Source organism: Mastomys coucha, unplaced genomic scaffold (genome assembly GCF_008632895.1).
Source record: "Mastomys coucha isolate ucsf_1 unplaced genomic scaffold, UCSF_Mcou_1 pScaffold8, whole genome shotgun sequence".
NCBI classification, from domain to species: domain Eukaryota; kingdom Metazoa; phylum Chordata; class Mammalia; order Rodentia; family Muridae; genus Mastomys; species Mastomys coucha.
The window spans coordinates 36483767-36510545 of NW_022196914.1; the positions used below are offsets into that span (position 1 = coordinate 36483767).

The following is a 26779-nucleotide window of genomic DNA, read 5'->3' on the forward strand; positions in this document are numbered from 1 at the left end:
GACTGATTTGTTTCAGCTTGATGTATCAATTGGGGAGACTCCTGCTTATTCTCTTGAAAGACTAGCATATATTGGAAAGTTTCTGCCAGAAATAATGGCACTTCTGCAAAGATGATCTTCCCTGTCATTTTTTAACTCAGCTCTGAGAAGCCACGAAACCTGTCATTACATGCAGCAAACACTCCAAACGCCTTTTCAGCTTGTCTGATGCCTTCCTGGAAACAGCCTGAAAGGAGATTTCAGGGTCATCGGGCTTCATCACCCTGTGCTTACTGATCCTCTAATAATAGGGATATAGTCTTACTCAACCATTAGCAAATGATAAAAGTATAGACTCTATACCAGTAATACCTGCTAAGAACAGATAACCTACGTGGAAAAAAAATAAGTCTCAGTTTTGCCTGGGGTGAACTCCTCAGCCTCTGGGGAAAGCAGCTCAAGGAGTTATATGCTTCGATCTCTTCCAGCCCACGCCTGCCTGTGCCTTCACTTCCATGAGTCATGAACAATTATTGGATTTCCCTTCAAGGGCATAATGAACTGTTTGGAGGCTTTGAGAACAGAGATAGGTACTTTCAAACGTCTACAGCCTCAAATTTAGCTAGGTTGATTCTATGTAGATCCTAATCTCAATAAAATAGCAGGCTATGACCCAGTTAACAATTAACAGGCTTTGGGGGGTTGCCAGTAACCCCAAGAGATTATGATAGGATGTTATACATTTTGTTCTTTGTGGGAAAAAAAGGGATTCATCATTGTCTGGTCTTCTGAGAATGGGGGTTCTGGAATATATGCATAATTCTCACTAACAACCCTAAAAAACCCTAAGCAGCACCAATATGTGGTTTGTACACTATCAGTCTTTAATAGCCCCTTCTGTACCTATTTTAGGCAGCAGAGCTGTGTAGTCTCCACTAGAAGGTGCTGGCCTTCCTCTCATGCCATATGTTCAGTTACTTGAATAATAAACAGACTGTAACATTCTAGTCAAGGGTTCTTTGTAGTAGGCACACTTTATACCTTTAGAAAGGGACATAGCAGGCATCTCTACTTGGGTGTCAGAGCTCCTGGCTGTGTCTATTCCTGTGGCATCCAGAGCTGACTTCAGAAAATGGCCTGTTAAGCATTTTAATATTGCTACTGCATAGACTCCTCCTCATCTGGAACCCCTTGCACCAAAGCAGAGAAGAGATTTTTCACCTTTGTAGAGATTCATACTTAGGTAAAGCAGTCCTGGCAGAGACAGCTGGTGGATTCTATTTGAGACAGCTGCAATAACATGCTTTTCTTACATAAACCTTTTCCTCAGCATAGTCATCTCTAGGGGCTTATTTGCGTCAACAGGTATAAAGGGCTGCTTGACTTGCACAGTGCTCTGAGAAGCAGAGCCACCATAACTTGAGAAATCCAAGGACACTAAGTGGGAAACCAAAGGAGGTGATAATAGAACACATTATTTTTTTACACCTTCCTCCTACACATTGAAATCTCCAGCTAAAACTGAAGCACTGAAGCCTGGGTGGGTGTCTGGTTAGTAATCTTTGTCCCTGCTATTTATTCAGCCAGCAGACTGACTGGAAGTCCTTGTGGTATGTGCATATCTACATATGGTATATCTCCATAGCCTCTTTATTATCATAAAGCTAGCCTACACAGTTCCTCGCATGCACTAATAATATTCACAGATACTTTCACAAGGCAGGCTTTCACTTGTGTCTAGAATGAATCAGGAAATATAAATCCCATGCTGCTAATGTGAACACCATATAACATGACTGTGGGTCACATCTAAGACACAGCAGTTTTATAATCTGGACCCAGAACTAAGTGTGGGTTAATTTTTTTTTTTAACCTGACCAATCCTATCTCAGGATAGAAGACACAAACTTATAGCTTTCCAATCAAGTCAACAGTTAATGTAAAATCTATTCTAAGTAAGTTTTCTTCAAATGTCTCTGATCAAGATGTCATTATATTCCTCTATTACAGAGTCAGACAGACGTCAATCTGAAGGCCAAAGGGAATGCTGTTTGAGTTAGAATTTCTAAATATGCTCAACCATGCACAATGGACCAGATGATTAATGGGCTGGCATGATTCACAGTGACTTAGAAACAGTTCCTTTTTTTATAGACACATTTTGTTTGGGAATCTCAGAAGAGAAAATATTCATAGTGGGAGTACTTCATCCCCAGAAAAGGCAGCTTGATGCCAGAATTATAGACAAGTTGCACATAGAGGAGAGCAAACTAAAATATCAGCAGATGGCAAATCTTGTTGGTGCTTGAGAAAAGGAAGAAGAAAATAAAATCTTGTGTTTCCTGATCATAGAACATGCAGACTTCAGTCTGGCTACCCCTACCATGCTCATGTCTCTGCCTTTTTCTCCTTCCTTCCAGACAAGCGCCGACCTGCACAATGACTGCACAGAGACCCACACAGGCACCTCAGCTTCTGCACCCCTGGCTGCTGGCATCTTTGCTCTGGCCTTGGAAGCAAAGTAAGGCCTAAAAATCTGGTCAGCTTGACTGAGACAACTTTTCATGTTGTTGTCTGAATGAGTGATTATAGGAGAAATTTTGAACAACGTCTAAAATAACAACAAAAACAACAAACTCCAGATAAATCCTGCCACTTTGAAATTATTATTATTGATGCCTCAATGTAGATTTAAGAAACATGCATCTCATTTCACATTATTTTCTAATATTTTATAGAACACTAGAAATACTGTCTCACATCTCGGTCAATACTCCTTGGCTTTCTAAATTCATGTTCTTCCCTAGTCCTCTTCCTGGGTAACAAACCCGCCCAATCAGCCAGAATTCTGTCTAAATCATTTCCTCAAAGTGATGCTGAGAACAAATGTGTTCTCTTCAGAAAATAAAAACTTCATTCTGGAGCTAATATAGCTAGATAAGACATGATAATCGAAAACAGGACTTTTATGTTTTCACACGATTTCAAATTATAAACACAAATTTTGGAAAAGTCATCCAATCATGTCATTTATAAGTATTTACATCTCTTATGTGTTCCTAAGGATAAACACCCAGAATTGAGAGTTCTAAGCCAAAGAGAAGGTGTGTTTTAGTGATTCTGATGCATATTGACAAGTTGTTTTCTTGAAAGCCACATCATGTTATATTCTCCCTAGGAGGATATGTGTGAAAGCTCGAGTTTCTACAATAAGTGCTGACACTCTTTACCTTTGTAGTGTTTGCTGTGTGAAGGAAATGGCATCTTGTTAATACCAGGTCTCATTACTGATGAGGCTCAGAATTTACGTCCTTTGGCAAGTTGCCCCCTGATACAGCCTCTTTATGACCCTGGTTTTATTTTATAATCTTGGATTCAAAGATCCATTAGCGTTTTATCAGTTTGACATTTACCTTCAGTTTTGCTCACAGGTAACTTTAGTGTAATAAAGCTAAAAAAGTATACAACAATACTTGCCAACCTGTTTCTCTAAAGCTTCTTTCTTTAAAATTCTCCCAAACCAAAATGAGATTAAAACTTGTGAGTTCTTTTTGTTGTTATTGTTTTTGTTTGTTTGTTTGTTTGTTTGTTTCTGTAGCTCCTTTACTATGCTTAAGTTCTAAATACCTCTGGCTTTATTTTAGTATATGATGTTAAAAAATGGATTTAGCAACATTTTTTACTTCATAATAGTTGTTCAACATTCTAACACAGAAGGAAAAAAAAAGACCATGTACTTCATACTTACTTCCACAACTCATACTTCTTTATTCCTGCCTTTAATGTTTGGTGACAAAAAGCTAACCTAGCTAGAAGACAGCATAAGGGCCTCCCACATATATGGTAGACTCACTGGAACAGAACAGAACAGAATATGTTGTCCTTTGTGCCACGTGGAAAAGTCCTGAGAGGCTGAATCTTTCCTTGGTAAAGTTCTAAAATTCACAGGGTACCCTGATGAGATAGAGGTGGAGGAATTTCTGAGTATCAGTAATGAGACCCAGCATAACCCCTGTCTAGGGTCTCACCTAGTGCCTATGTATTAAGAACTAGAGAAATGTTTAAATAAGTTGGACTTTTCCCCCCTCTTCTCAATATCTGTCAGATGCATAGGAAACCAGGCCAAGGCCATTGTGCTTTAGTGACAAAACACATCAAAGATATCCACTCAGATGAGTACTTATATTGCTAATGTCTAAGAATGGAAATTTTTCTTTTTCTTTATATGTATTCATGTATACCTGCTTATATGTATACTACATGCTTGCAAGGGCTCTGAGGGCCAGAAGAGGGCATGAAATCCCCTGGAATTGGATTTATAGGCAATTACAAGCTGCCTGATCAGGGTGCTGGCAATCAAATGCACATGTTCTTTCTGAGCAGCAAGTGTTTAAACCCATGGAGCTACCTTTCCAGCCCCAGAACTGGCATTATAAAGTCTGAACCTTTGTACCTCCATGGGAGGGACATTATCTAAGAATGACATAGCCCAATTAATCTTGTTTGTCTTCATGGGCTTTATCTAAAGAAGGAGCACTATTGCTATGGAATACAAGTCTAATTTCCAAGTGCTCTGTGAATTTCTTGGCTCCTAAATGCAGACTTTATTAAGGGAGTGCTTATGAAATTTTTCTGGGGACTGGCTTGTGGGTTCTAGAAGACCGTCATCATATTCATGATTTAAAACATTAATAGTTTGCTGTTGCTTATAGTATTATTCTACCCGTCTTAGCTCCAGAAAGTAGTAGTGCTGCCCCCTTCCAGCTTCCCTTGAATCCACAGATAAAAGACACATACACATAGATGTTCGTTTTTAACTTCTCTTCTTGGCACAATTGCTGGGTGCTACTATATTCTACTTGGAAAATGTGCCCTTATCATTACTTTTAGATCTGATCCTCCCTCTTACCTTAACTTTAGTCAATTAGTTGAATCTAGTCCCTGCTAAACAACTCTGACCACCTACCTATAAGAGCAACCACAGTTCACTGCTCCTTCAGAGACCTCACATGCTTACCTGGTTCTCCTATTTCCAAGGCATTATGAACTCTCTATTCTTTCTTGAGTTCCTGCTTTCCTACAGGGACCAAGAAGTCCCACCTGTACCTTTTGCCCAGCAATTCCCCCATGGCTTTCTTTACTGACAGATCAAGAACCAATTGGAGAATAGGACCTCAACATAAGCACTATCCTTACAGTTTATGAACCTTCAGGCATAGAGCAAAGGACTTAATCTCTCCTGTTCTGATTCTAGTTTTCAATACAATGGACTTGATCTGTCCAAAGATTTATACCCTTTGTGGTAAAGTATATAGCAATTATTGAGATGTTTGTTCTCAGTTGGATGGCTTTCTGCACCCTATTCAAAATGGTCTATATGAAGATTACATATCAGGACATCTAAATGCTAGAATTTCTAAATAGGAGCCCAAGCCACTCCACACTGCAGACTGAATCAGTCACTCCTCTCCACCTAAGGAACAACCACGGAGACTGAAAGACTTTTGACTAAACTTGTCAAGAATGACATTCAGTGCTTATCATGTTCTTACTGTGGGCCAGACAGTGTGCTAAATGTCTACATACAACATTAAATATAATTCTTATGACAAGTTTATAATATTGAAGTAGTAGTTATATTGCATTTTATAAATTAAGAAACTGAGGGGTAGAGGGGTTGAAAAGTATCTCACAGGGGGTGACCAGTATCTCTCTCTCTCACACACACATACACACACACACACACACACACACACACACACACACACACACACACAAGATATAAATTCAGGGCTGTCTGCCCTGAAATGGTGCTGCTCTGTGCAGACTCCCACAGCTCTGTTATGGAGAAGAGTGTTTAATAGAAGCCAATCAATCATCCCACCAAGCGAAGGAGGCTAGAGACTGAAGCTGATCTAGGTCTCCACAAAAGGCTGCACTCACATATTCCTTACTGCGATTCTAAAAGAGGGAGGTAGGAAACTGAAATGAACAAAGAGAAGGAGAATGAGTAATTTCTGGCTGAAACATCTACAAAGTAATACTTTCCTTCTTTAGCCAGTTACTCTTGAATACAGTAAAGCTCCATGTACTTTCCAAAATCCCATTGTTAAGGACTCAGATTCTGAAGTATCTGCCCTAGAAGCCAGGTTTTAAGCAGGCATCCAAGGCCTTTCAATGTTAGGGGTACTTTAATCAATTACCCTTAAAAACCATTTCCTACAACTTCATCCAGCTGTGATTATGAGACTGTCCAATAGGGTACTAAATAAGCAAGTTCTGGAGAAAGAAATTCTCTGCATAAATGCCAGTGGCACCATAATTAGTATGCACTAACTATATCTAAGGAAGCTTGCATATGATCACCTCTCTCTTCAGAGACAAGATCAAAACAATTGGGGTAATTTTTAATAAAAAATCCTCAAGTGAACCACCGGATCCGATCACACCTTTGAAGATACTCAACAAACAGATGAACCTTAAGCTTTCTAATAAATAATAATAAAGTCCAAGTAAACCATCAGTGTTGCCAAAACCAAAAGTCTTCAGGGAAACAACACCCCACAAAATACTTACAAAATATTTTTTGAAAAGTTCAAGTTAGAAACTATTCAATATCTAAATTCAAATAGATATCATTAGAGACTAAACCACTTTATTTTCACTTTATCATTTCGTACCCAGACTTTTTTATCTGCATCGTTTCTAGTTAAAGGATGTTTAATTTCAATGTTAAGTTCTGTAGCTCTTATTTTCAACAACATAGCTCTGGTTAGTAACACAACAAAGTCTTTTTATTGTTTTTTGTTTGTTTTTAAATATTATTTACTTATTTATTATTTATATGAGAACATTGTAGCTGTCTTCAGACACATACCAGGAAGAGTACATCTGATCCTATTACAGATGGTTATAAGCAACCAAGTGGTTGCTGGGAATTGAACTCAGGACCTTTTGAAAGAGCAGTCAGTGCTCTCAGTTGTTGATCCATCTCTCCAGCCACCTCCTTTTTAAAACAATATCTGCTTCTTGCTTTTATTTATTTATTTATTTATTTATTTGGGGGGTAGAGGTTAGAGACAGGGTTTCTCTGCATAGCCCTGGCTGTTCTGGAACTCACTTTATAGACCAGGTTGGCCTTGAACTCAGAAGTCAACCTGTCTCTGCCTCCCAAGTGCTGGGATTAAAGGTGTGTGCCACCACTGCCCAGCTAATGAAGTCTTGATATTTTAAATTAGTGCAGATGTTGCTGTATCAGATGCTCCAGAATTAGTTCTATTGTTAGCAGCTCCTTTTAAAAGGATGCAACCAAAGAATAATTGTTAAGAAACAAGGCATCATTTTCTTCGTTGCTTAACAATGAAATTCCTTAAATATTTCCTAAACATTATATATAAGTTTGAAAACACAGAAAGCACTACAATTATATGTAAAATAAATGCTGTGTCACAGGAATATAAACAATGTATACTTTGAATGTGATCACCAAACCGTCATTCCTTATGCCCCTTACTCTCCATTTTCATCTTCCTTTACACGTACCTGCAAACATTGATCAACCAAACAGGAAACTTGTCCATGGACCATTGGCCACTGGCCACTTTGATAGGAGGCTTTTACTTTAAGATATTTTATTTAGAGACCAGAATGAAGTAGGCATTTTAATAATATGCTTTAAGGACAGAAGAAGTTTGTACCTTGAGAATACAACCATTTCTGCTCAACTGGCTAATGATTCCTGAATATGTGATGGTCGCAAAAACAAACAGAGGCAATAGGTACAAAAAGGTATTTCTAATGATAAACCAACAAAAGATCTGAGTAGTAAAGCATTCTGGAAACTGTCATTTGCAACCTTCTAATATGACAGATGAGACAACTCAGGCAGCGGGGAAAGAAAATAATTAGACTGAGGTCGAACCATTTATTGGAGCATAATATTACATAATGTGTTTCCTTTCTTTCTTTCTTTCCTTCTTTCCTTCTTTCTTTCTTTCTTCCTCCCCTTCTATTGGTTATTTTATTTATTTACATTTAAAAATGTATTCCAATTCCCTGTTTCCCCTCCACAAACTCCTCACCCCTTTCCCCGTCCCTGCTGTCTCTATGAGGGTGCTCCTCCACACACCTACCCACTCCTACCTCACTGCCCCTTATGTTGGGGCACCAAGTTTCCACAGGACCAAGGGCCTCCCCTGCTATTGATGCCAGATAAGGCCATCCTCTCCAATGTATGTATCTGGAGCCATGGATCCCTACATGTATACTTTTTTGTAGAATGTGTTTTCTATTGCTCCCTCTTTGATGCCATGATACAAAGTGCCTTGTAATTGGATTAACTGCTCATATACTCATAATCTTCCTACAAATTCCTGTTATTTTTGGTGCAGTAGAAAACTGGATAGATAGACTTTTAAAAATATCTTGCCCTATTTATATTGGCAGAGTTGGATGTGTGTCAGAAATCATTATTTATAAGTGTAGTGAGTGATTATGATGCATGTAGTCTGGGATCCCTGCAAGTCACTAGACTAGACTCTCTTTCAAGCCTCCTTCAGTCATGTTGGTGTTTAGCAGTATATCTGGAAAGAACTCAGGCTAGCAGTATGAGAGTAAGTGGAACTGTCAGGTGTTGTTGGATGAATCCATTGTAGCAACAAGTAAAAATGAGAATGTTAAGCTTTTAATGGTTTTAATGGTTTTTTGTTGTTGTTTTTTGTTTTTAAATTCCAGCAGTCAGGTGGGCCAGCATAGATATGGACTTGTATCATTTCTGGGTGAGCCTAAACAATAGGTCCCAACAGTTTTATGAACCTTGCAGTTGCATGTGCATTGGGAGCTTGATAAAGAATAAAATTAGGAACATGCTTTCAGGCTTTCTACCTGCTTATTCCATAGGAAATCTTCACAGAAGTACCCAAAGAAGACTTCTGAACAAGGTCTCTCTCCAACAGAAAAACTTGGGAGTAAAAGTACTTGCCTTCAGGGGCTAGGAATATACATTTGGAAAGTATGGGAGGGGCCAGGGGCTGAAGACTTGTCTGCAGCTTCCTAGAAAGGCAATAGCACAATGGCTCTGTACCAGACCTGGTTCAAACACAGTTAGGATTCCCTAGAAGTATCATCAATGGAAGCCTTTGTGGTCATGCCTAAAAGATCACACACAGGTCTTTAACAAGTGGCCAGGGCATTGATTAACTGATACATTATTGGATCTGGGGAGAAGGCACCAAATTGAGCCAGGTTTCCATGATTCTGCAGCCTTATGGTAAGGTAAAATCTTTGAGAAATATGCATTATTTATTAAATAATGCTTGAGTTGACTAGAGGGAAATAATGCAGATCACAAAAAAAACAATAAAAAGCTTAAAGCGCTTTTTGTTTGTTATTAATTTAATGATTTTGTTCATATAAATTAGTAGATAACAAATTTACTTATCTGTTATTAATCTAATGACTAATAACAGTAAGCTTCAAAATTATATCAGAATATTTAACATAGGCACCTTCAATCATTCATCAGCATTATTTACATATACCTTCCCTAAATATAACCTGTTCAGTCTGTATGTCAATTTTACATATGTTTTTAAGGCTGATGATTTACTATTACACAACTAATTGGTATAGTCTTTCCTGGGGAAGACATTTCTCCCACTCTCAATATTCCTTAGTTGCCTGCAGTTCTTCATATAAGATGGCAGCCTTATGAACTTTCTTCGGTCCACTTTTACATGTCTATTGTCCTTGTCCAGCTCATGCTTATGTTGTCATGTCTGTGAGACTTTGTGGGTATAGCTTAACTAATATCTACATTATATTGATTTAGAAGACATTTGTGTATGTGCACATGTATGTGCCACAAAGGATACACATGTAGATGTTAGAGGATACCTTGCAAGAGTCAATTCTCTCCTTCTACCAAGGAGATGCTGTGGATACCAGTCAGATCATCAGGGTTGATGTAAGGTGCTCTCGCCAGAAGCCCTAAGGGGACAAGCTAATAACTAGCAGGTGATCATCCTGAAGTGGCCTGCTTCAGATTATTATATAATCTGTGACAGGTGCACTCTTATTAAGTAAGGCTTTAAAGGGCTCATTTTAGGAAAGATTTCTGCTATTAATATGCTTTTCCTGTTATTATTAAACATATATAACAATCACTAAGTAGTAGCATATCCCTTTGGAGCAGATTTCTGCAGATCCACGAAGATGTACTGTCTTGAAGTGTCTATAGGCAAATAGATGACTTAAGTCTTAATGGTGATCATATACAAATTCCTAAAATTGTATCTATGATTATTAAGCTCTTTTATAACGGGACTGCTATTAGGTCCTTTTCTGATAGTCAAAGCTGCAATGAGAACTCTGCCAATCTCCCAAGTGTCACCAGTTAATTTCTCTTAGATGTTAACCTGACTTTCTCCTACTCAGAGCACAGTCCAAGAGGTTGTAAAACAATTAACCATAGGTCATAATAGGGGGACAAATGATTCATTATGGATGCAAGGACAGATGATAAATTATTGACTGAGTTTAGCTATACAAAATTTCACTAATAACCTAGTTATGGTTTTAAACTTCAGTGAACCTGTAGAACTGAGACAGGTGATGGATGTTTAGCTAGATAACTACTCCTAACGGATATATATGCATGTAAACATTCTCTGTTGTAAACTATTTTCATTTATGATTTGATTTTCTGTGTGAACTTTGGATGAATTTTTTAACATGTGATCATGTATTCTGAAAGATGCTTAAGGGCCGAGGACAAAGAGAAGAGTGGGGCTGAGAAATGGAGGACTGAGGTGAGAAGAACGGAGGTGAGAAGAACTGAGCTGAGGAGAAGTTTTTAGATGGAACACTTTTTAGATTAGAAGGAGAATGCTGAGTGGAATAACTTAGAAACTATAGGTAACATAAAATACTAAGAGAACTATGTGCAGAATGCAGAGGGAAAGAGGAAAAAAGCAGCTGGTGCTGCAGAGAGCAGGAGCAGGCAGGCTTCTCCTTACCATGGAACAGAACAGGTTCCATAGCAAGGACAAGGCAGGCTTAGTCTTATTAAAAGAAACAAAGCTTAGCTTTGTGTTGTTGTTGTTTTTTTGTTGGTGTTTTTTTTTTGTTTGTTTTTGTATTTCAAGATAGAGTTTCTCTGTGTTGCCCTGCCTGTCCTGGAACTCACTTTTGTAGACCAGGTTGGCCTCAAACTCAGAAATCCACCTGCCTTTGCCTTCCAAGTGCTGGGATTAAAGGCGCTCAAAGCTTTTTTCTTACAAACCTGAGTTTAATTCATTTAGCATTAAAAGGGTAGAAGCCTTTTCTTTCTCTATGTAGTAAAGCTTGGAGCTCCAGTTTTCATCCAAAATGAGTGAGTTCTTTCTGCACCAGTGCTTGGTTTTTTGCTCCATATGCATATGTGAGTATGGATGTGTGTGTAAGTATGTAATTATGAGAATGTATGCATGTGTATGCATGCAGGATGTGTGTAAGTATGTAATTGTGAGAATGCATGCAAGCTGGACCCAACTGGGTATGAATGGAAATGTATAAATGAATAAATGAGCATGAATGAACCCATATATGAATTTATGTGAGATTATGCATATTCACTTACGTAAATGTTTTTTCCTTTTGTGAGTATTATTTTCTTCTCCTGGTTCAATAGAAATTTATTGCTCCAAACTTCCCCCTAGCCCGACAAGCAAGAGGCATCTGGACAATAGGGAAAAGGCTCTAGCAATTAATCCCTTACTTAATCTCCTGCTGTTTTAGGATGAGGTGCTAAGTGCCAGAAACTGCAGCTTCTGGCCTCAGAGGATTACAGAAGGCAGGTCAGCTACAATAGCATAGTAACTTAGACTTAGATAAGTAAACATTTTATTATACAACAACCCTAAATTTCTTGTAAGACAAAGTCTTACTCTAGAATCTCTTAAGACAAAGTCTTGCCCTCTGCCTAAGCTCTTCCCACTTCACTGCCTCAAGAACAACTGACAAGAAAGAAAAAACACTCCCCCCCCTCCACCCCCTTACTTGCTGGTCACTTGTACATATGCTTGTATAATCTTGTGCCTGGCATACTTTTGTATGTTTGCTAAGCATCAGGGAATGAGATTAAGTTTTCACTCCCTGTAGCTAAATTCTAGCTTGAGAAGCAGCAGCATGCATGCACACACATACATGTTGCCTGTTATTTAATAAGGTGGAGACAAGAGAATCATCAAAGCAGGATGTGAGCTCAGAAGCATGTTGGAGAAAACTGGCTTGATTCATTTTCTGGATAAAAAATCCAGGACAACTTCTACTGCCCAAATGGTCCAGTTCAAGCTCACTTTGTGACAGGATCCTCAGACTTATGGGTCAGCTCTCTGCATTGTCCCTTCCTGCCCTAGCATATGCAGTGTAAACTAGCCCCAGCTAGCTGTTCTTCCACACCATGCTTCTCCTGCTCTGATTGCTATGTACTCCCTTTTAGGAGTTCTACTAGCCTTTTAAAATTCACTTCATATACATATTCTCAGTAAAGACATTCCCAAGACTTTTTCATAAGTTATAAATGCAACATTCAGCATACACAGTTATATAAAACATCTTTTAAACTGCACTGCTTCTTTCTTTCGTTCTTTCTTTCTTTCTTTTTTCTTTTTTTTTTTTAACCTAGGATTGGCTTTATTTAGCTCTTGCATTAAAGGTGTGTGCTAGGGCTGAGCCACACCACAAGTACTTGTTTATAGTAAAGGGAAAGCTTTAAGATCAAAGGCTAAGCAATACCATATTAGAAACAAGCTTTTATAGTTAATCTCAGGGTTCACAATGTGATCAAATTTCCTGCAACACAGGTTATCACTGGAACCTAAGGTATTACCTAGAGTTTCACTGGACCCTAAAAGTTTTCCCAAGTTTTTATAGGTTCTATAAGAATTTAGACCGGTTTCTCTGGATCTAAAGTCTTTCCCCATGTTCTATCTGGGGCCTACAATATTCTACAGGTTTCAGGAGCCTAACCATTTTCCTATATTCTCACTGGTCTATAAGGCATTTACTAGGTTTTTACTAGTCTTTTTTTAATTGGATATTTTATGTATTTACATTTCAAATGTTATCCCCTTTCCTGTTTCCCCTGTGGAACCCTCCTCTCCCTTCCCCCTCCCCCTGCTTCTATGAGGATGCTTCTCCTCCTACTCACCCACCCCCACCTAACTGGAATTCCCCTACACTGGGGAATTGAGCCTTCACAGGACCAAGGGCTTCTCCTCCTGTTGATGCCAGACAATGCCATCCTCTGCTACATAAACGGCTGGAGCCATGGGTCCCTCCATGTGTACTCTTTGGTTGGTGGTTTAGTCCCTGGAAGCTCTGGAGGGTCTGGTTGGTTGATATTGTTGTTCTCCCTATGGGGTTGCAAACCCCTTCACCTCCTTCTTCAGTCCTTTCTCTTACTTGTCCATTGGGGACCCCATGCTAGATACAGTGGTGGGCGGCAAACATCAGCTTCTGTATTTGTCAGGTTCTGGCAGAGCCTCTCTCAGAAAACAGCTATAACAGGCTCCTGTCAGCAAACACTTCTTGGCATCCACAACAGTGTCTAGGTTTGGTGTCTGTATATGGGATGGATCCCCTGGTGGGGCAGTCTCTGGATAGCCTTTTCTTCAGTCTCTGCTCCACACTTTGTCCCCATATTTTCTTTAGACAGGAGCCCTTCTGGGTTAAAAATTTGGAGATGAGTGGGTGGCCCCATCCCCCAGCTGGGGGTCTTGCCTAACCTCTCAATAGGTTCTCTACAGGTTCTCCCTCCCCTTTGTTGGGCATTTCACTAATCTCACCCCTGTTGGGTCCTGCGAGCCTCTTGCTTTCCTGGCATCTGGGACTAGCTGGTGTCTATCCCCAATTCTCCATTGCTGATTGCTACATACCTCTGTTCAAATTCTTTAAGAAACAGAAACATCCCCTTGAATATTCTAATAATATTTAGCATAGAGTCTTTCAAGAACAATCCCATTATGCCAAGAAGTTCTTGAGAATTTTGGTCTATTCATTCCTCAGTATCTGCTAATGATCAAGTCCAGGACCAGTTCCTGTGGATGCTCAGGTTTCTTTTATGAAATGGTATAGTAATTTACAAATTACTTAAAATACCTAATACAATGTAGATTCCATTATGCTGGACTGTTTAAGGAATGATAACAAGAAAATTATATATACACCAGTACAGATGCAAATTTTTCTTTTCAAATAGTTTTGATCTATGTTTGGTTAAATCCTAAGTATGTGGAACCTATGGATATGGAGCTCTGACGACATTTTTTTTTTTTTAAAGGTAAGAAGTGTTGAGTAGTTTGCAAACCTTTGTCTTTCACATCTGATACTTCCTATGATTAAAAACAAGGCTTCGTGGAAGCTTCATAATGCTGAAATGTGCTAAAGCATTCTATGAGCAGAACTATAGACACAAAGGAACTGTTATGTTTTTAAAAACCTGGCTTTAGATAAACATAAATAATTAAAGTCAGGGACAAAATTTCACACTTCAGCAGTGCTAGGGCTGGATTTTACTGAGAGTAAAAGTTTAACTTACATGCTATAGGTGAGAAATTTTACTATTGCATTGTGAGTTCTAAATAAAAGATCATAACATTGAGCAATAGAGTATATATTTTTAAAATGCACATAATAATCCCTAAAAGGCAATGCTTATTTTTAGCACTTGATTTTACAAAAATACTTCATTTTGTTCCTAAAAGATACTTCGGGTCACTTTCTTTCTAGCCCAAATCTTACCTGGCGAGATATGCAACATCTGGTTGTCTGGACCTCTGAGTACGACCCATTGGCCAATAACCCAGGTTGGAAGAAGAATGGGGCAGGCTTGATGGTGAACAGCCGATTTGGATTTGGTTTGCTAAATGCCAAAGCTCTGGTGGATTTGGCTGATCCTAGGACCTGGAGAAATGTGCCTGAGAAGAAAGAATGTGTTGTAAAAGACAATAACTTTGAGCCTAGGTAAGTATCTCCCAGAACTTTAAACCACTTTAGGCCCAAAGCACTACTAGATTAAGGTGTTGTCACCCAAGCTTTTCTCATATACTTGCAATAGATGGAGACAGAGTTTTAACAGTGTTCTCTGTGGCTGTCTCTCTATGGGTAGTCAGGATGAATTTTCTTCTAAGTAAGGCTCTTTGTGGATTACCTCTGGCTCATCCTAGATGGTCATGGAAGTAGAATCTGCTATGCCTATCATATAGTTTTTATCAAAACAATAATGATGATAAAATTCCACTTCCTCAAAACCCCAAAGCCTGGAAAGCCCAGGAACATGCCTCAGAAAGGCCTTATACACAAAATTAATTTCTTCATGAGGATCTTATTGGTATCCTTGTCATGGACCACTTTTTTTGAATTGAAGACAAAGCTGTTTGAATTTTATTCTACAGAAAATAGCATAATATTTATATACCTTTGTTTCTTATCAATTTCTCATGCATTAAATTCATCTATAGATAATTATGAATTGAACTCTACTGATAATAAGTCTTTCTGGTTATCTGGCCAAGACATCCATGTGCAACTGTCACAAACAAACCAATGGATGGCAGGAGAGATACTTTTTCTTTAATTCTGCTTCTCTAATGTATGTAGAGCCCTGAAAGCTAATGGAGAAGTGATTGTTGAAATCCCAACAAGAGCTTGTGAAGGACAAGAAAATGCTATCACGTCCCTGGAACACGTGCAATTTGAAGCAACAATTGAATATTCTCGTAGAGGAGACCTTCATGTCACACTCACTTCTGCTGTTGGTAAACTTCAGCAACCACTCATTTCTCCTTCTTGTTCATTCCCACTGGTCTCTAGATAGACAAAGGGGTCTTTGCTTAAATGATGCTAATTAATAAGCTTTTCTAAAATCACCTATTTTTAACCTTTGTTCATTTCCCAAGATAAAAGACTGAGCATTCACTTCTCTTATATGACAATTAGTAAAAAAAAAAAAAAAAAAGATTGAATAATTCTCAAAACTTATAGATATGTCTGGCATACTGAAGAAATCAATAGAAAAGTTAGGAATTGTGCTTCATAAAGTTGAGAATAGTGATTAAATCTTCACAGTCATATAAATAAGTATATACAATAATATAGATCTTGTCTTTTTGCCAAGAGAGTTCTAGTTAAGATGAGCTAAGGACTATTGAGATATAAACTACAACCCGACCAGAAGTTGTAAGTATGTTAATGGGCCAATAAGATATGCAACACATAAAAGTACCTGCTGCTAAGCCTAATGGCCTGAGTTCCTTCCCAGGACCAAGTGATAGAAGGAGATAACTGACTCTCACAAGTTATCCTCTTAACTCCACACAAGTGCCATGGGACACACATGTACATGCACATGAGTGTGGAGCACATACAAATGAATAAATAAAAATATAGTAAAAAATACTTCCTATGAAGTCATTTAAAAAAATATATAGTAAAAAAAAACAAAACTTCCTATGAAGTCATTTAGTGATTCAGTGGAGTAATTTCAGTTTTTATGGATAATAGACAAGGAAAGATGAGCTGTTTAACTCTATGATTTCTTTCTAGCATATGAAATCTTGAAGTTTTAAAGTAGGCTCTATCAATTAGTTATACTTTCTAGATGCCCTAGAGTTTTATGAAATACTACTGAGATTTCCACCTCCTCCCATCAACAGGCTTAATCTCATCTTTCATTCCCAGTTATTAGATGCTAGACCAGACTGTCATGTTAAGATATTCACTAACTTATATTTGTTGTATGAAAATAGGAACTAGCACTGTACTCTTGGCTGAAAGGGAAAGAGATACATCCCCCAATGGCTTTAAGAATTGGGACTTCATGTCTGTTCATACATGGGGAGAGAATCCTGTAGGCACCTGGACATTGAAAATTACAGACATGGTAAGTATAAATAAAAAGACAAAAAAGAAAAAGACCCAAAGACCATTTTTCAGTCACTTGCAAGTACTTTAAAATGTGGATGACATCACAAGTTATGTCCTAATGAGCTTGACCTGTTCATTTTTTAGCAGAAAAAATATAAAAGTGTAGTGTTGCCCAGATACTTGGTTATGTAGGCAATAATTTTAAGAGACTACTAAACTCAGCCATGCAGTAAGGGAAGAGAAAAGCTACACTAATAAAGTTCCCAAGTCTAGCCGGGCGGTGGTGGTGCACGCCTTTCATCCCAGAACTTGGGAGGCAGAGACAGGCATATTTCTGAGTTGGAGGCCAGCCTGGTCTACAGAGTGAGTTCCAGGACAGCCTGGGCTACACAGAGAAACCCTGTCTCGAAAATCAAAAAAAAAAAAAAAAAAAGTTCCCAAGTCTAAATAGTCTAAAGGCAGCCAGCCATATGGCCTGCCATCCCTGGAATTATACATATTCAGACAGGCAGGTGTGGGGTCAGCTTGGCTATGATACTTTGCTGGAGTCACAGAGAGCATTCTTACTACTACACTGCTCTTCTCATTGAGTAGTATAATAGTTTCCTATTTCAGGAAGGCAAGCAAGATATCAGTAAAACATCTTTTTTAATAGCTGATAGTACTTCATTGTGTAGATGTACCCCATTTTCTACATCCATTTCTCTGTTGAGGGACATCTGGGTTGTTTCCAGTTTCTGGCTATTATAAATAAGGCTGCTATGAACATAGTGGAGCATGTGTTCTTATTACATGTTGGAGAATCTTCTGGGTATATATCCAGGAGTGGTATAGCTGGGTCCTCTGGTAGTACTATGTCCAATTTCTGGAGGAACCACCAAACTGATTTCCAGAGTGGTTGTACCGGCTTGCAGTCCCACCAGCAACGGAGGAGTGTTCCTCTTTCTCCACAACCTCTCCAGCATCTGCTGTCACCTGAGCTTTTTATCCTAGCCATTCTGATTGGTGTGAGGTGGAATCTCAGGGTTGTTTTGATTTGCATTTCCCTGATGACTAAAGATGTTGAACATTTCTTTAGGTGCTTCTCAGCCATTCGGTATTCATCAGTTGAGAATTATTTGTTTAGTTCTGTACCTCATTTTTTAATAAGGTTATTTGTTTCTCTGGAGTCTAACTTCTTGAGTTCCTTGTATATACTGGATATTAACCCTCTATCAAATATAGAATTTGCAAAGATCTTTTCCCAATTTGTTGGTTGCCTTTTTGTCCTAGTGACAGTGTCATTTGCCTTACACTACTCAGCTATTAAAAACAATGAATTTATGAAATTCTTGGGGAAATGGATGGACCTGAAGAATATCATCCTGAGTGAGGTAACCCAATCACAAAAGAACACACATGGTATGCATTCTCTGATAAGTGGATATTAACCCATAAGATTGGAATACACAAAGTACAAACCACAAACCATAAGAAACTCAAGAAGAAGTAAGACCGAAGTGTGGATACTTCGTTCCTTCTTTAAAGGGGGAACAAAATACCCATGGAAGGAGTTGTAGAGACTATCTATGGAGCAGAGACTGAAGGAAGGACAATTCAGAGACTGCTCTACCTGGGAATCCTTTCCATATTCAATCATCAAATCTAGATACTATTGTGGATGCCAGCAAGTGCTGGCTGACAGGAGCCTCCTGAGAGGCTCTGACAGTACCTGAATAATACAGAAGTAGAAGCTCACACAGCCATCCATTGGACTGAGTACAGGGTCCCCAATGAAGGAGATAGAGAAAAGATCCAAGGAGCTGAAGGGTTTGCAGCCCCTTAGGACAAACAACAATATGAACTAACTAGTACCCTCAGAGCTCCCAGGGACTAAAACACTAACCAAAGAGTACACATGGTGGGACTAATGGCTGCAGCAGCATATGTATAGCAGAGGATGGCCAAGTCGGTTATCAATGGGAGGAGAGGACCTTGGCCCTGTGAAGGTTCTGTGCCCCAGAGTAGGGGAATGCCAGGGTCAGTAAGTAGGAGGGGGTGGGGTGGTGAGCAGGGGGAGGGGTGAGGGAACAGGGGTTTGTTTTAGTTTTTGTTTTTTTATTTTATTTTATTTTATTTTATTTATTTTTGGAGGGAAACCTGGGAAAGGAGATTTGTTCATAAAGAAAACTTCTAATAAAAAGATATCTTTAATATCTTTTTTCCTACTATTAGTCAGACACACGCAAAAATAAACAAAAAACAAAAACAAACAAACAAAAAAAAACCAAAACCACACTACTTTTTTATATTTTTGATTTCTAGAGCTCAATGATACTCAAAAATATTAGAATTGTAAAGCATCCTAGATTTTGGAAAACAGACACTCACTTCGTAAAGCTGGTAGAAACACTCTAAGACTAGAAAGGCTTGAAATCTGAAATCCTTTTGATTCTCAGCACTTCAGACACTGCATCTGTTCTAACATACTCTGGCATGCTTTAAATGACAATGCCACAAGGATGAAGTGGCAGAAAAGTGTCTGACATGAAGCCAGGAAGCTCAACCCTTCGTGCACTATTCCCCTACTTCGCTGCAGTTGGGGTGTAAATGGGTGGTGTTCTATATCTGAGTTCTGAGAGAAAGGTGTAAGAACCATCAGTGCAGATCTCTCGGCCTATAGATAATTTTGTTGTTGTTGTTTTATTCTAGACATGGTTTCTCTGTGTAGCCTTGCCTATCCTGGAATTCACTCTGTCGACCAGGTTGGCCTCAAACTTAAGGGATCTGTCTGGCTCTGCCTCCAGAGTGCTGGGATTAAAGGCATGCGCCATTACTGTCCAGCTGCCTAAATAATTTTTAAAAAATAAATCCGTTTAAACGTCTAAAGATACCCATTAAAGCAAATTATATATTTTCTACCTTTTCTCAGAGACTAACTTTTTCTACAGATCATTGAAATAGGGGTGGTGAGATGACTTACTGGGCAAGGATACTTGCCTTCAAGCTGAGCCTGCACGAAGTTTGATTCCTCGACACCACATGGTCAAGGGAGAGAACCAACTCACACAAGTTGTGTCTGATCTCCACACATGTGTGTTTCACAATGTACATGCTCACACATACACTTGAAATTAATTATTAATTATAGCTTAGAAAATGAAGACTGAATCAAGTCTTGTTATAAGAAAATACTATTACTTATTAGTGCTATTCTTAAACTTTCCTCAGTTCCTAAAAAAAATAGATATTGCATGTAGGTGGGTGTTCTTTCTGTTTATATGTATATATGCATGTATGTATATGTATAAATACCCAAGGAGTCCAGAAGAGGACATTGGATCCTCTGGAAGTGAAGTTACAGAGAGTTTGACTGCTGGGAATTGAACCTGTATCCTCTGGAAGAGCAGCCATCACTCTTAACCACCGAGTCACCTCTCTACTCCCTCTTTAATTCCTTAGCTCAATTTCAGTTGCAAGAATCTAAATAATTCTACTTGCCAAGACAGAGCCACTTCGTATCAAATCTACACATTTGACTCCACCCCTTTAGAACTTTGACTTATAGATGTTTAAGGGACAATAAGCTTTTCAAGAACAGAATCAATGTGACAAAACAGATTTACATAGAGAACTCTGCTTTTTAAAACTAGATACTTGGTTGTGAGGTAGTAAATCAGTTTTTTTTTAAACTGTTTGGCTTATAAAGTATTGGTTTTTATTAAAAGAGTGGATCTATCTAGTCGTTTCTTTTAAAATAAATCTTTAAAAATGGAATACTCAATGCCTTAAAATTAAATTTTAACTATGAGATTCTTTTGGCAATTTGAATAAGTTTGTCTTATGTTTAAAACACAAACTAAAATAAATACATGTATGTTTGTTTTAACCAGTCTGGAAGAATGCAAAATGAAGGACGAATTGTGAACTGGAAGTTGATTTTGCATGGGACATCTTTTCAGCCAGAGCACATGAAACAGCCTCGTGTGTATACGTCCTACAATACTGTCCAGAATGACAGGAGAGGAGTGGAAAAGATGGTGAATGTTGTGGAGGTCTGTGTGCCATATTCTCTTTTAGACACTAGTAGGTAATAACTGAAGAGAGATGTCTCTAATTTTTAGGAAGGGAATAATTCTCATATGCGTAGAGTGAAAGGGCTTAGAAGAGAAAAACTGTCAGTTCCCAACTGGATGAGCCACTGCTCTTTCTTTTGTACTTAAGTCTTAAGTTTATTAATTAAAATTGATAAACTCCCTAAATTGAATAATATCTTTGTACGATAGCACATTCCAAATCAAGCTTTCTCTTAGACCTATTATAATATAATATGTTATTATAATGCAGTGCACATTAAGAATGTTCAATCTTATCTCATTTTAATTTGTAATCTTTGGAACTTAGATAGCAGGGACATATAAAGTAAAGAAACCAAGGGTAGACAGTCACATCATCTAAGCTTATTACTAATTACTAATCTCTGCTTAGTAATTGGCATTTAGCTGAAATGCCTTGTCATTATTAAGCAAAGTTATGAAATCACAATTTCTCTTGGAAAATTTCAGAGGGTAGCCAACATAGACCAATTGTGATCCTGGGTCCAGGAACTACCGGCTTTGTCCTTCTCAGAAGCCGTAAGGAAATAGCATCTGTTTCCCCCCATATAAGTATCTAACACAGTGCAGGATCCCTGAAATGATCTGTCCTAAATGAAAGATCTCTGAACTAGATGTTTTAGGAGGTTTCAAGACAGGGCACTTACATGAGGAATTTGTAAACTAGATTTGAGAAAGCTTCAACTAGGGTTTAGGTCCTGTTTTTATTATACTAGGCAGAATCCAGGCTCAATTTCTCTACAGTGCCTGAGGAAAATCCACATTGTGAGTGTTTCTCCAAGCTTCCTTTCTAAGTATTAAAAGTACTTTCACTTGTTAAAGTATTGAAATATGATCATATCTTCATATGGTGGGATCTAAATCCTTGTAGTCCACCAAGTTAAGTATGGATCAAAAGTATTTGGAACAACTTCCTCTGTACTGAACATATACAGACTTACTTCCCTGTATCTAGAATATATTTTCTCTAATTAATATATAAATATATTATTTCCCTTAAAAATATAGTGTTTATATTGTGTTAAGTATTAACAGATATCTTAGAGATGATACTGTATACTGGAGGATATGTATAGATCATTTAGCAATACCTTCCATTCTGTGCAAAGGGCTTGAGCATCCATAGATTTTGGTATCATGGAAAGTCCTAGAGAACAACAGTATTTCCATAATGGTTGACACATAGCTCCTTATCAGATCTCCAACTTCCTGCCCCATGACCTCTCTCCCCTACAAGCTTCTCAAAATTCAATACATTCTAACAAGAGCAAGGGCAAGGGTTGTATAGTCAGCTACTTTTGTACACAACAATCAACTGGTACCTTACAAGTAAGTGGTTAAATATTTAATGTCATTTCTCCAAATGGATTCCATTATGGTAGGCTTAAAAGTGATGGAAAATAGCACACTGAATACATACTTGCATAATCTCAATCTTCAAAACCAGCAGAAATGGAAATGTTCTGATCTCTATTTTATAGCTGGAATTCTGGGAGACCAAAAAAGATGCCAAAGCTGGATCAGGAAGTGGAAAAATAAATGCTTAAATACAAACTCATATAACTCCAAGCCTTGATTTTTTTTCTCCATTCTCCAAATTGCTTCTCAAGGGACCCCTAGCGGGATTGTGTTAGGGCTGCAGCTAGCTTTTCTAGCTGTAAATAATGAGCTTTTTGCCTTTGTTGGTGGCATTTTGTATTTCAGGAGCAGCCCACACAAAAGAGCCCGAATGACAATCTCATAGTACCCAAAAGCTCCAGCAGCAGCAGCGTGGAGGGCAGAAGGGATGAGGAGGTACAAGGAACACCTTCGAAGGCCATGCTACAGCTCCTACAAAGTGCATTTAGCAAGAATGCACTTTCAAAGCAATCACCAAAGAAGTCTCCAAGTGCAAAGCTCAGCATCCCTTATGAAAGTTTCTATGAAGCCTTGGAAAAGCTCAACAAGCCCTCTCAGCTTGAAGACTCTGAAGACAGTCTGTACAGTGACTATGTTGATGTATTCTATAACACAAAACCTTATAAGCATAGAGATGACAGGCTGCTACAAGCTCTCGTGGACATTCTGAATGAGGAGAATTAAAATAAGCGTGTGGCCTGAGTTGGAAATCTTCATGCACCCTCCTTTTCCTTAGATGTTCCTGGGTCTGGAGTTGTTGTGTCCTGGTTTCTATGCTTATGATGTCCTTCATCGTAACTTTACTTTTTCTCCTCAAACTGTATTTGTAGAGTGAGTTCCAAAATGAAAGCCAACTTGATTATTGGTCTCAGTGTTTAAGAATATGTCTTCCCTGTCTATCCAAGAGAAGCAACTTCTTTCTAAAGTTATTGTTGGGATCCAGCCCTTTGCCACCGTAGAACGGCTCCTAAAGCTTCACCCCATTTCATATATCACAAGATTAGGAAAAGAGTGGGAGATCCATTTTAATTTAGAAAAATAATCAACAAAGGTAGTTTGGCCACTACAGTTCATCCTGTTTCCTATTTTTGTAATGGAGTTCTTTGAACTTTGATAACAAGGAAGCATTTATAAAGTATCGAATGAGAAAGTTCACAACTAGAGTTCATACTCTAAGTCTTTCTATAACATGTATTGCTCATGTTCAAGCTGATAATCTGACCATTTTGGAGTAGCTGGAATAAAATGCATTGCTTAAATTCAGAAACAGATCTTAACATTTATATTAGCTAGAATAGTCATACAGTCTTGATTGATGTGCCATGTAGAGGTTTCAATGGGTCAAAAGGTGGCTGTGATCCACGCTTTATAAGACCTGGCCTTCTATTTCCCTCTTGTGCCTTGTCTGTTTCCTTTTTGAGCCACAAACTCAAAACTCAAAGAACTAATTCATGCCATTTTCTCAGAACAAAATTATGCTTAAATTTTGGCAAATTTCTAGTCATAGTTTTGTTTAATAATAAGGAGCCACTCAAAAATGCAGAGAATCAATGTAATAACAGGGAAAATGTTTATAAAGCAGAGAAGCAACAAGATGCCTTTCATAGCTGTGTTCCTAGGACAGGTTCTTCTGGCTTTCTATATGAGTGGCCATTTCTGGACACCACAGGGTCTTCTCTAGTCTCAGAGGACAGTATTCAAATTCTGACCCAAATGCTTCCAATGTTTCAAATCAGAAAACAGGTAGGTAACACTTAGATCTTATTTGTACTTTCTGTAAGTTATGCAGAATATTTCAGAAGTGGGAAGGACTGATGAAAGTGTGAGAACTCACATGAAACCTGATCCTCAGATCCATCTTCCATCATAGCAATAGCTAGCTAGAGGTAGTAATACTTTCCAAAGGCCAGCCTTCCCTGACCCACCTTTTTTTTTTTAACAATAGCCACTTTATTTGTTATTACTCAGCATCCAATAGCCATTTATCCCTTTTTAATTATCATCTGTTAGTTGCAGGAATTGGGGTTTCATTTTTGACATTCTCATACACGTATTTCATGTATTTGTACAATGTCCAGCCCGCATTAACATCTCTTCTGTCTCTCCTTGCTTGTCCTCTTGCTCTTCACAAGTATTCCCACTTCCAATTCCATGTCTTGTTATCTAATCCAGATTCCACATGTAAGAGGAAATGTGATGTTCATCTTTCTATGCATGTAACTTTGCCCCCTCAGATGCTAACTGAATTTGTATAGGGTATAAGCGCATTCAGAAAAGTATTTCCTGCAATTATTTCCAAGCAGTCTCTGCCATTAATAATTGAGTTTGCTACAAGTTAGTTAAATTGTTGCATTTATAAGTAAAAAGAGTACTTCGGATCCTAAAGACACCTATGAACACTTGATCTTATCTCACCTGGGTGTTCATTTGTACTATTCATTAACTAGAGACCCCTTCTCTTAATATGCCTTCCTTCTCTTAATATGCCAACATAACTCTAGTTAACTCTAGGCCTGATTTCTCCAACTGAGTTTCTGTTTGCAAATTTTCTACAAAGTCTCCACCCACTCCTAACATTGAGCTAGCTCAGAAAGACAGCTTATAACATTGAGCTAGCTCAGAAAGACAGCTTATAACATTGAGCTAGCTCAGAAAGACAGCTTATAACATTGAGCTAGCTCAGAAAGACAGCTTATAACATTGAGCTAGCTCAGAAAGACAGCTTATAACATTGAGCTAGCTCAGAAAGACAGCTTATAACATTGAGCTAGCTCAGAAAGACAGCTTATTTGCCTTTGCTTTGAGCGTGGTTACTAGCACACATTTTTACTTCCTGTTTCATCATTTGCATTTTTAAATAACAAAGCCCTCTCCTGAGCCTTGAGACCTCTGTCTTTGAAGGTTTTGAATTGTGTTTACTATAAGTTTTAAATGAAATGTTTACTACTATAGCACATTACAACTGAAAATGACTTAAGAGTTATAGCATTAAATTTCAGCTACTTTCAAAAGGCCTAAAGAATGATATCACTAACTGACAATTAATATGTGATTTTAAAAAAAAATGAAAGAATTTATGCTAAACCCCACACTTTCCTGGTCCTTATACTAAATTATGGAGATTTTGTTCAGCCCTTTCTAACAGTATATTTCCCCTCTAAGAACCCAAGCCAACTCATGGGCAACTCATAAGCTTTAATATTTAGAAAATACCATGCTTGAATGTTTCCAACCTGGAGTATATATTGTCTAGACATAAAAAAATATTTTTGTCAGTCTTTCTTAGTGCCTATGTGGATTTTTGTGAAAATATTTAAAAAAGGATAATTATATAATATTTCCCTTGGAATTTTAAGCTATATTTTCTTTACAGGTATTTATAATGTACCAATGCTTTTATCGAACAGAATTTTAAAAGGCATAATAAATTATATTAAAGAACCAAAAGCTTTCATGAGAATAAGAATGTTTCATCCAATAAAATAGTTTTGACAGGCATGTCCCCCTGTGAATGGAAAAGTTATGTTTATCTAATATCCTAATACATTGTACAACTGAGCCTAACAGTCTAACATGGTCTTAGAATTCTTAATGGAACTCTTATATTACACACTTAATGTATTAATCAGAATATGTAAATAAATCAGAAGAATAAATTGTTCTTCACTAAGTCAAAAAGGAAAAACTCATGTTTCCAACCAAAGCAGGTTCTCTTTCTCCCAAAATGTTTTCCAACGGACTTAAAAAAAAAAAAAAAAAAAAAAAAAAAAAAAAAAGCAACAGAATGTTTATGTTAAAATGGTGAGTAACTCATTTTGAGAAAGCCAGGCTTTCCTAGAGGTAAATTAAGTACCTACTTGAGCAGGCATGCTTTAGCTTCCCACCCAACCCAGGCTTTCATGGTCATGACAACAAAAGGGAACTATCTGACTGGGGCTTAACTAAGATGTGGATGAGAAAAGGAGGGCAAAATGGAAAGGACTCCCTGTCTCAGAGAAATTATTTATAGCAGTTCAGTCTATAGCCAATGTACAGCCGGAAGCTGTGACCCCTTCTAAGTCATCCCTTTATTAACCTCCAGTTTCATCCTCAGAACACTTTGCTACCACACAAGCTATCACCCCTAGAGTTTCTACCAGCTTAGAAACTGATCCTTATGTCTCTGAGAGTGAGTTTTCCCTGACAACCATTTTCCCCCCTAGGATGTCATTTATCTGAACTGAAATAATATTTCAAGTATTCCAGAGGAATTTTCTACCTGGGCTTTGTCTTCCCAGTTTAGACAGACTCATAGTCTTCTCACGAGTGTGGGCCAGAGGCCTGTGTGTTTTCTGTTTGTGATACCAACATAATGTTCTAAGAATAGAAATATAGAAAAAATTATTACTAAAGTGAAGTAGATT

The 26779-nt window shown here is 38.0% G+C and overlaps 1 protein-coding gene across 1 annotated transcript in view; it reads left to right on the forward strand.

Annotated features, from left to right (window-relative positions):
* The window catches only part of Pcsk1 (proprotein convertase subtilisin/kexin type 1), a 49443-nt gene extending 23607 nt beyond the window's left edge, over nt 1-25836 (forward strand). The window contains exons 9-14 of the mRNA XM_031360306.1: nt 2400-2500; nt 14749-14982; nt 15619-15776; nt 16767-16900; nt 20757-20918; nt 22683-25836. Of these exons, the coding sequence (XP_031216166.1) occupies nt 2400-2500; nt 14749-14982; nt 15619-15776; nt 16767-16900; nt 20757-20918; nt 22683-23060 (1167 nt within the window). The 3' untranslated portion in view covers nt 23061-25836. The remainder of the gene's footprint in view (nt 1-2399; nt 2501-14748; nt 14983-15618; nt 15777-16766; nt 16901-20756; nt 20919-22682) is intronic.
* Nucleotides 25837-26779: the final 943 nt, after the last annotated feature.